General features: G+C 33.9%; 1 protein-coding gene and 1 pseudogene across 1 annotated transcript; both read right to left on the bottom strand.

Moving 5' to 3' along the window:
* Positions 1–2,276: 2,276 nt before the first annotated feature.
* Positions 2,277–3,094, bottom strand: LOC106330471 (putative F-box/kelch-repeat protein At4g35120). Its single transcript, XM_013768928.1, has 2 exons — positions 2,704–3,094; positions 2,277–2,551 (listed from the first exon to the last, which is right to left on the bottom strand). Exons 1-2 carry the CDS (start codon positions 3,092–3,094, stop codon positions 2,277–2,279), a joined length of 666 nt encoding a protein of 221 aa, XP_013624382.1.
* A 4,536-nt stretch (positions 3,095–7,630) lies between these two features.
* On the bottom strand, positions 7,631–11,409 carry LOC106330470 (annotated as a pseudogene).
* Positions 11,410–11,600: the final 191 nt, after the last annotated feature.

The following is an 11,600-nucleotide window of genomic DNA, read 5'->3' as shown; positions in this document are numbered from 1 at the left end:
TTGAGATCTTAATATTTTAATGTTGAAATTTCTATTGAAAAATCTCACATTAAAAATTTTGTGATTAATGGTTTAAATTTTTCTTACAGCAAATATACAAATGTTAAAAAATAATATGAGTAGGAAGTGTCAATATTAAATAATTATATTAAAATATACTAAATATCTATGTCAATATCAATAAATTTTAATTTATATCATATAGAGTAAATAAAATGATTGTTTTGATTTATTTACCAAAAATGTGATTGTAAATTAACAAAGGGTATTGGTTTTAATTTATGCGATTACTCTAATGTATATAATTTTATGTATACAAATTTATTTTTAAAATAGGTGGTGTCTGATATCTTATTTCACCATGAGAATCCGTGAAACACACTTTTTCAAATCGAAGTGATTTTTAATATTGGAAGCACTATATATATATATATATTATTTCATTCAGATTAAATAATTTAGTCTTGATTTTTATTCATAAAAAGTTTTTAATGAAATATCATGACAAGATTTCAATCACCTCCTTTTGAGTTTGTTCGAAAAATGTGAGATTTGATCATTCGTCTAATATTGTTTCTCCATAATATCCTATCTAACTATTATAATTGTAAAAATGAGAGATTTGAACTATTTGTTATAAGTTTTCTGATTTATCATTTAATAAATCAAACAGTTCTTACATATACTAGAATGGTAAAGTATTATATATATTTTTATTTGTATACTCTTAAGTAACTAAACTTCAAAGGCCTAGACTAATAAAATAAGTAATTTATTTTGTTGTTCTAAAATTAGATGATTTTTAGACCAAACTGGTGAATATATACTAGACATGCATTTATATTTCGCGTCTGCACTTATATTCTATAATAGCTTGATATATTAGATATGAACACTAACCTGTTAATATAGTTTGCCGGTGATTTTCTTCAAAATTTTGATTCTTAGATATCTATCTGGAGTGGAACTAATTTTTACAGATGTCCATCTTTTTAAATTGACACTTATGTAATTCACCAAATTCATAGAAGAAGTTAAAAAAAAAAACTAAAATCATATCAATGCAACAAAGATGAGAAACGAAAGGACAATTTTATAGAGGTGGAAAATGAAATCACTTATGAAAAATCAATAGTAAACAAATCGAGAGCTGAAAACCCAATCCCCTTTCGTAATTATTCAATTGATGTTTCCTATTTGGTTTTGGTGATTTGAATCACCCACAATAATTTTTTTTGTGCATATGATGTCTCAAAATAATTAAAATAATATGTAATACGTTAATTATTCAACAACGATGATACATTTAAGAGACCAACATTTGTATTCGTCATTATATACTCGATAAAGATTGTAGTGTTGCAAAATGTTAAAACTATTTAATTAACAAGCATTATTATAAAAACTCACTCCGCGCATGCGCGCGGATTATCATCTAGTAGATTATATTTATGAATATCGAACTACAAGTTTTAAGAAAGGAAATAAGATAAAAAAAAACTACAAAAGAAAGAACAAAGTTTAAATGTTTGAGAGAGAGATGTCGAGTGTGTGTGATGGTTTCCGAATATTATCTTTCTCTCGTCTTCGTCCCCCTTTTATACTCTCTTGTTATTTCGTCCTATTTCCCTCCTCGACTTACTCACTCAACTCCCGCTAATCTCGGGATCTCCTCATTTCCCTGAGACCGAGTCAATGTTTATGGTCGAACTCTAACTCCAGCTTCTGTCTTTGGCTTATCTGCATGATTCATCTGTCTGAGCCTCGACCTAAATGCTAGATTAGGTCCCAACACACACACACACACCCCCTAAAAAGAAGATGAGGAAGATGCCTTCATAATAGACTATTTCGAGCTCTAACAATTACAGAAACAAGACGTGTGAAACAAGCTATCAAACAAACTTTGTAAATATAGGAAAAAAAAAACAAATCATAGATGCAGCTATATGGTATAGAACTCTACTATAAATTCAACTCTAATGTACTTGTACTTCAGTTGTTGAGTACAAGTATATTAGAGTTGAAGGTTGAGTATATCATAAAGCCTTTGTTTCATGTTGAAGGTTGAGTTGTGTTTGTTTTGCGACTGTACGAAAAGTTTGTGAAAGTGTTTGTCATCATCTGTGTTTGCTCAAATCCGAAGTATTCATATGGACTTTCGAACCTAATTTTCTTCTGCAAACAAGGTCACCATTGTAGAATCTTCATGTGTTAACTAAGCAGATAATTTTTTTTAAAAAGGATTCTCTGCTAAAAATATAATAATATGAAAATCAAAGAGTGACACAGCACAAGACCTTAGACCTTTCAATCTTGCCCAAAATTTCAAATCCAGACAATCTCTTCTCCAACCTAATCACCGCATACCAAATTCTCTTGCAGCTAACACAGCGACTCCTCATTGGCATTGGAAACTCGTGTGACCGTGGCTTGTCCCATAGAATGATGAGTGTCCCACAATAGTTACCTAACCTAACCGTGGAGTAGCGTATAAGAGGGTTTATATACAGCTCTTCCAAACCCATAACCCTTTTCCAGATTATTTTCTCTGAGTAATACCACATCAACTTATGCAAATCAAAGCTAAACTTCACATCTTCTATAACGCACCAAGGTTCAATCTTATGTCCTGGACCAAAACCACCATGCACCTCTGGGCTTATTACTTTCCACGTTCCTTCTTTGGGATCATAAACATACCTTGTATTGCCACTTCTAACGTATAGCTTTCGTCCATAAAGATTAGCTTAGCATTATTAGGGCTAGGCAAAGGCGTCCAGGTCTGAGTCTTGAGGTCAAAAATCTCAACCCAGTTCATTGTATCCTCTGTGCCTCCAGTTACAAATATCTTCCCGTCTATAAAAGCAGCCTTGGCGAATTTTCTTGCGACCGTCATATCAGGAGCATTATCACGCCACGTATGGGTCCGACAGTCAAACACACGAACGGCTGAGGATGGCCGTTTGTTAATGGTTCCGCCAAGTTGGTAGATCTCGAAACCGAGAGCTACAGTGGTTGGTGACTTTGGAGGAGTAGATGAAGAAGGTGGGATCGGTGATAAACTTGATTCATCACCGAGCCACGCCCTCATGTTGATTTGGGTTTGATCAAGAGTGTACCAGCTATCATAAGCGGGTGAACTTTGGTATAGATAGAGGCACGGTTCTATGTTTCCTCTTTGGGAGCGGAGCGTGTAGAGGTGTGGAGAAAAGATGAGAGAGTGGATGTTCTTGGAAAGTAAGGAGAGAGAACGGTAGTGAGATCTGGAGATGCGAGATAAACAGTTTAACAATATATCATCAGGAAGTGATGAAAATGACGTTGGAGGAGGATTCTTCATTCTCCTTCTCCTTTTCTTTTCTGCGGTTGCGGCTGCTTGGCGTCCATACCATTTACCAACAACTGTAGTTAGTAGTTTCTAGCTAGGTCTTGTAATATCTCTTAAATTGTATTTGTAAACACAAAAGTCTAAAATATATTCATAATTTTATTGGTGCACAAAAAAAAAAATCATAATTTTGTTTTTGATATAAATATAATCATAGAAATTTTTGTTTTTTTCTCAGTAAGGACAATATTTTTTTTTTTCAGTTAATTTCCTTTTATGTTTTTTTTTTATATTTTGTAAGAAAAAATATATTTGCATGAGTAGAAATCCATGATGTGTTTGGTAGTTTTCTTGTGGTGATAATAATGGTATCATATCTATCATTTGTCTTATTTTTGTATTTTTCCTTTTTAAAGCATGATTGGCTTCACGTTTACAGGAACGTTACGGAGTCTCCGCTAAGTGTTAACGCCAATCATGATATTTATTTGTATATGGCACACGTGTGCAGATGAAGTGTAACTGCCATTTAAGTTACTGAGTGATAACGCTGAACTTTTTTTTTTTCCACCTAGGATTTTATTAACGGGTCGTGGCCCAACCTAAACCAAGCCCAACAGAAACACACAAACAAAGGCCTAACGAACGGACCCAAACATAACGACACTTTGGGCCGCAAGCCCAAAGGAAGAAAAACCCAAAGAGGAAGGCATCCACATGTCCTACCACGTGGACGAACGCCCGACGTTCTGAGACACACGTCAAGGAGAGACCAGACCACCTTCCACCGGCGATTTGGGAAGAGACTCGACGGAACTCCGCCGTCAAGCAGAGCCATGCCGATGAAGAAACAGTTCACGAAGGAACCATATTCACGGTTGATCAAGTCGCACACCGGATCTACGATTTCAAAAGAAGAACGCCTACAATCAAACCCAATACCGTCGATCATCTTGACGAGAAAACCGTCATCTTTAAAGATTAGAAGAAGCCCGAATATGAAACAACTCGCGACAACGACGAGGAAAGGAAGCGATGAAATCGAGGCTAAGGAAAGAGAGGCGATTGGGCCGAGAAGAACGGAAAGCGTAGATCAACACAACCGGAGAGAAACCCCGGAGAGAAGCCGTCGCCGCCTTCGAGAAGAAACGCGACACGAAGACAAAAGGCGGATAGCTCTGTCGAAGAGAGCGCGAGCCACCGGAGGCAAAAGCCGGCTATACTCGTCGAAAAGACCGCAGTATACCGGAGACAGAGTCACCGAAAGGAAATCGGCGACGGAAATCGGAGCTTCATCTCATCATCTTCCTCGTGAAAGATACGAGAGAGAGAACGAAGAAGAGAGAGAGAGCTCATTCACACACTTTTAACCTATTTTCTATCGGTGATAACGCTGAACAATAGAGAGTTTGCTCTCTAAGTTATTTAAAAAAAATAAATAAAAACAAAAGAATTCAAATTTTGTAATCGTTTGTGTTATATATTCTTGTTTCAATTAAAATTCACCAAAAATATTTGGATATGCTGAGAATATTCTCATATTTTAAATTTTTAATATTTCAATAATGAAACTAACAGAATTTTAAAAGATATTGTTAACAAAATCGTTTATTCTACGCATAAAATCTTCTATCCCTAGTAAAAAAAAAACTCTATAAATACTAACGACAATCATTTGATTTTCACCAAAGCAGCAGAAAAGGTAAGACCAGCCAACCATTGTTGACCGTACATAAATTCAATTTCATTATTATCTCTTTTTTTTTTTATGTAGAGATCATATGGCAGATCAAACGCAAGCTCCCCCACGCCAAATGCTGAGGTGATTCTCTTCTTTGTTTTTTTCTTTAATATCTTAACGTTCATATAGTTTTTATTTCTCTGCAAAATCTTGTTTATTTTTCGTCACCGTTTGATGTTTTATATTTTTTACCGTATGAGTCCACAACATGATATTGATTAAATCTGATGTGTCTTTTATATTCAGCAAATAATTGTGTGGACTCCACAACTGAGTCATGGACTATTGCAATTATGCAATGATCAAAATGATAAAGGTCATTGGAAAGGTACGTGCCTTGATGAAATTGGTCGACAAAGTGTCCGGGCCGAATTTCTCAAACATTTTGGCTTGGATCTTCCATGGAAAATATTCAAACATCGCATGGATCATTTAAAGAAGCAGTATGATGTTTACAAACGCATCACACGAAATGCTACTGGTTTGGGGTTCAATGAATCCGGAGAGATTAACATGACAGCAGATTGGTGGAATGAGCTAATAAAAGTAAGTAATTTTGTTTTAAATATATTTTCATACTTTTAAATATGTAACAAATATATATGCTAAAAATAAATTAATATATTTTTTTATTGTAGGGTTGTCCAGAAGCATCCAAGTTGCGAGCACATCCTCTTAAGGATATACCTTTACTTGATCGTCTGTATGCCCGAGTCACTGTTTCGGTTAAGGAAGGATGGCAACCTCGTGCTGGACCAAGTAAATTACGCGATGTACCAAACCCATTTACTCAAGTGATCGAATCTGATGAAGAAGTCGAACCAGCTGAACCGATTGGAAAATCGGGACCACATGGAAAGGGAAAAGCTGTTGCTTCTCGTAAACAAGTGAATCCAGATAAGTGGGAGCGTCTCACAACTGATATTGAAAATCAAGGAAAATATTGGAATCTCTAAATCCATTTAGTTGTGCAGTGTGTATGCAGGAGCTCTTAAAGATGACCACTCTAAATCATGAGAGTGAATTGTATTGGACTGCAATTGATTAAGAAGAAAAGATTAAGTTTCTAGAAAGAAAAACGGGAAGAACTAACTGGGCGGCATGAATTAAAATGGGCTTACTGGCTGAATAGCCATATTTCAGTATGAAATTAGGTGGATAACACTGATTTTGACATAATTAAATGTCAGACTTTTTGGTTATATTCTCCGGTTCTGCCCTTTCACGTAACAAGTTGGCAGTTACAATTTCTAAAGTAAACGACGTGGTTGTCTTTTGTGGTACATAATTAACGCCTATAATGTAAGAGAATGATGCGACATGAGTGGATAATAATTGTACGCGTTACACAACTTCTGTTAACTTAACAGACAAAGAAATTACCTGAATTACTATTCTATATGGTAAAATAGTATATATCACGAAATAAATTGAACCCTATCAAATAAGAACTAAATCATACATGGAAATGTAGACCTTAATACAATTTAAACTATTCCAAATAAAAGGTCTAGAGCACCTGAAAACTATTTTTTTTTTAAAAAAAGAAGAACCATCCACGTATATCTTACATACATATGCATGAGTGTTCCGTTCCATATCACCTAAATAGTATAGGATTATAACTCCACTTATAATCCCTAAATACTAAACCCTAAAATCTAATCAGTAAACCCTAAAAACAAATATAAACTATAAACTCGAATATAAACCCAAAACCTAGATAGAATGGAACAAAATAAATAACGTAGTACATATTGGTGAAATTATGAAATGTGTTTGATTGCATGGAAGAAGTTAACGTCGACCATAACCGTACTTCTCCACCTTATAAATACTAAACCCTAAACTCTAATCACTAAACCCTTACCCAAATATAAACCCTAAACCTAAATATAAATCATAAACTCAAATAGAATAAAATAAAATAAATAACATAGTACCTATTGGTGAGATTATGAAATATATATGATTGCAATGAAGAAGTTAATGCCGATCAAAAACCATACTCCCTCACTTTCTAAATACTAAACCCTAAACTTAAATCACTAAACCCTAATCCAAAGATAAACTCTAAACCCAAATATCAAAATTTAAAAAGTACATAAAATTGTGTAATATTAAATTATATTATGTAATATTAAAGAAACATCATATGAATACCATTCGACTCAACATCACATTGTATTCTGTTTTATCTGATGCCATAATAAATTATATTCCATTTGCGTTTAATAAACTATTTCTCTTTACAAAATCATATACACATCAATATAAAATATGGAAAGGTCAATACATTCAATATTGTTAGTCATTCACAACAATAAAAAATAAGTGTATCTGACGACATCGGTGGAGATAGTACATGCAACCGCTTCAGAGAAAAGAATTTTGTTGTTGATTCACTAGATAGAAGAGAAGAACATACGGGCATAGAATTATGAGAAGATGGACAATTGCGGTAGAAACAAATACAGTAGTTTCGATTGTATAGATGTAGGTGATCGCCACTGAACAAGTCTTGTCACTCGCCACACGAGTCTTCAAAACTCTATTATTCACCACAATCTTTCACCATCAACAGAGACAATTTCATCAACAATTCCATAACTCACAGAAGTGATCGCCACTGAACAAGTTCTGTCACTCGCCACACGAGTCTTCAAAACTCTATTATTCACCACAATCTTTCACCATCAACAGAGACAATTTCATCAACAATTCCATAACTCACAGAACATCACATAGTAAATTATGATTATTAATTATGTGACGGTGTCAACGCACATTATTTTTAAACTGAAAACCACTTCAATAACATATACTATACTATTAACATAATAATTACTATACTATACGGGCAGACATCTGTACTATTCCATTTATATACAACACAGTCACCCACCACAATATAGTTTATATATTATGGAAATAAACATCTATACTACTTTATTTACTTATATATAGTATATTTTATTTACAAATTCACACAAACAAAGTAATAGATGTTTACATAGCTATCTTCATCGGGTCTATTCCATGTATATACACAGTCAACTATATTGTCATGCAAATGGAATACAAGCACCATTTTCTTATAAACAGAAAATTCCAAACTTCTGGTTTTTTTACTTTACAATATCCGATTCTGACATACAATGAATGGAAATTCAGAGAATTTAAGAGTAGTAAAACAACTTACATAATAGGCAATGTGATTTTGTTTTACCGCCGTTACGGTTCCGTCTTACTCACGCCTTTTGACACCTACCGAGCCTTCGATAATGGTCTTCTTCTCCACAAACTCACCAAGAATGTAATCAGTGGCGTCTTAATCGCTCAAATATGAAGATGAATCTATTGACCTTTCCATATTTTACCATTTGGTTTGTTAGCTATGTGAGAGTAAGTAAATGCCATGTCTTTCTTTTAGAATCACTAGTTATTAATTTAGATTATAATTTTTTTGCAGGTTTTACCGGTTGAATGAAAGGGTAGGATGACAATATTATAGAAAAGACACACTGCATATCGTTATATTAGGGAAATTGGCTACTTCATGAATTATGCTTTTTTTTGGTTATACAGACATATTTCCCTTCCATTCTATTTGAGTTTAGGGTTTATATTTGGGTAAGGGTTTAGTGATTAGAGTTTAGGTTTAGTATTTAAAAAGTGAAGGTGTATGGTTGAGGTCAGCAAAAACTTTTTCCATATAATTATAGATATTTTATAATTTCACAAATATGTACTATGTTATTTATTGTGTTCAATTCTATTTGGATTTTGTGCTTATATTTGGAGTTATATTTGGGTTTACGGTTTATATTTGGGTAAGGGTTTGGTGGAATGAGCTAATAAAAGTAAGTAATTTTGTTTTAAATATATTTTCATACTTTTAAATATGTAACAAATATATATGCTAAAAATAAATTAATATATTTTTTTATTGTAGGGTTGTCCAGAAGCATCCAAGTTGCGAGCACATCCTCTTAAGGATATACCTTTACTTGATCGTCTGTATGCCCGAGTCACTGTTTCGGTTAAGGAAGGATGGCAACCTCGTGCTGGACCAAGTAAATTACGCGATGTACCAAACCCATTTACTCAAGTGATCGAATCTGATGAAGAAGCCGAACCAGCTGAACCGATTGGAAAATTGGGACCACGTGGAAAGGGAAAAGCTGTTGCTTCTCGTAAACAAGTGAATCCAGATAAGTGGGAGCGTCTCACAACTGCTATTGAAGATCAAGGAAAATTTTGGAAAGGCAGCCGAGAGACATTTGAATCTCTAAATCCATTTAGTTGTGCAGTGTGTATGCAGGAGCTCTTAAAGATGACCACTCTAAATCATGAGAGTTGAGTTGTATTGGATTGCAATTGATTATCTTGCCTCAGACGAAAGTGGCCGTCAAATCTTCATGTCGCTGCCAAATGAAGAAGAAAAGATTAAGTTTCTAGAAAGAAAACGGGAAGAACTAACTGGACGGCATGAATTAAAATTCATTTTATGATTTTTTGATTTTTTATTGTTTTCTAATAATTATTACTTTTTTTATGGTCACTTATTTTTTTTAGGTTATCAAATAATTATGAACTAGTTTCATTTTGTTATGTTTTTTATTTGTGTTTCAAATTTATTTAATGTTTTCTCAATATTTATTTTAATATTTAATTTAGCCTAAATCTTTATTTTGATATTTAAATTAGCTTATATATTTATTTTAATAAAATTGAAAAATACAATTTATTTCTTAATTTTTGTTCACAGCTCAAATTAACAGCTCACAGCTCAAGTTAAGCTTAAGGTACTTTTCCTTTTTAGCTAAGGGCAACATTATTGGTAAGATTTTTTTATGAGTCCTTAGCTTATTTTATTATGTTTTTATGTTAAGAGACAAAGCTTAAGAGACAATCCCGAAAGTGTAGATTATTGGTAGGAATTTTGTTGTCTCTTAGTAAAATAATTGTTTATTTTTATGAGTAATGATATATAAAAGATAAGTTTTAAATAAAACATATAACATTAAAATTGAAAACATAATAAAATTAAAAAGTTGCAACAAAAAAAAAATACAAATTTTTTTTTTTAATAAAAATTACAAACTTAATAAATAAAAGCAAACACACATTTTATTCAATGCATGGAAACTTACAAATTATATGTTATTTGGAAGATGTCCAAATTAAGCCCATATATTTTCAATCAAATCATTTTTTAATTGTTGATGAGCTTGTCTATTCCGAACGCTCGCTCGACGATCAATTGTATTGCCGAGATTTGTAAGCATATCGACGGAAAAAGTATCATCTACATCTTCTCCTTGCTGAAATTCAAAAACGTCATACTGAGTGAATGATGATCGTTCATCTTCGACAACCATATTATGGAGTATGATACATGCTCTCATTATATTTGCTATTTTGTCTTTATCCCATAACTTAGATGGATTTTTGACAACGGCAAATCTAGCTTGAAGGACTCCAAAGGCACGTTCAACATCTTTTCGAACAGCTTCTTGGGTTTTAGCAAATAATGAATTTTTCTCACCTTGTGGTAGTCTGATAGATTGAACAAAAGTCGCCCATTTTGGATAAATACCAGCCGTGAGATAATAACCCAAATGATACTCCGTTCCGTTGACATACAAGTTTACTTGTGGCGCATTACCGTTAATAATGTCATCAAAAACAGGTGATCGATCAAGAATATTAAGATCGTTCATAGTACCTGGAGCTCCAAAAAACGCGTGCCATATCCAGAGATCATATGAAGCTACCACCTCCAACACAATTGTTGGTTTTCCGGTTCCTCGTGAATACATTCCTTTCCAAGCGGTCGGGCAATTCTTCCACTCCCAATGCATACAGTCGATGCTTCCAATCATCCCCGGAAATCCACGTTCTTCTCCGATATGGAGTAGTCTTTCCAGATCCTCCGGTGTGGGACGTCTTAGGTATTCATCGCCAAACAAGCTGATGATTCCGGCGGTGAAATTGTGCAAACATTTTCGAGCTGTTGTTTCAGCAAGTCGGACATATTCATCAACTGTATCAGCTCCACCACCATATGCCAATTGTCGAATTGCTGCAGTACATTTTTGTAGAGTGATAGACTAGACCGTCCGGTTGCATCTTCTGCTGGTTGAAAATACGGTACTTCTGTGGAGAGACGATGCACAATGCGCAGGAACAATGATTTGTTCATTCGAAACCGTCGCCGGAATAACTTGGGAGTGTATGTTGGAGTATCGCGAAAGTAATCATTCCAGAGCTTCTGGTGGCCTTCTTCCCGGTTTCTCTCGATAAAAATACGTTTTTTCGCTCTTTTGGTTCGGGAATAAGATCAAGGTTTTCAAAATAATCATCAAATATGGAATCAAATTCATCTTCATCCTCTTTGTGGTAATGATAATGGGAAGAAGATGACATTTTAAATGAGAAAATGGAGAAAATGTTTTGAATATGAGAAGAAGAGGGATGATTTGTATGTGAAATGAGAGTATATTTCTCATACTTATAGGTAAA

This window comes from Brassica oleracea, chromosome C3 (assembly GCF_000695525.1).
Source record: "Brassica oleracea var. oleracea cultivar TO1000 chromosome C3, BOL, whole genome shotgun sequence".
NCBI classification, from domain to species: domain Eukaryota; kingdom Viridiplantae; phylum Streptophyta; class Magnoliopsida; order Brassicales; family Brassicaceae; genus Brassica; species Brassica oleracea.
Note: the sequence above shows the minus strand (reverse complement) of the source record. Positions and strands in the feature narration are given on the sequence as shown.

What these genes read in the sequence shown, in the direction of transcription:
- LOC106330471 (XM_013768928.1), bottom strand. Translation starts at nt 3,094, where the DNA reads ATGAGGGCGTGGCTCGGTGATGAATCAAGTTTATCACCGATCCCACCT. An exon ending in GTTAGAAGTGGCAATACAAG is followed by an intron (nt 2,552 to 2,703) that starts GTATGTTTATGA and finishes GGTATTACTCAG; the next exon opens with AGAAAATAATCTGGAAAAGG.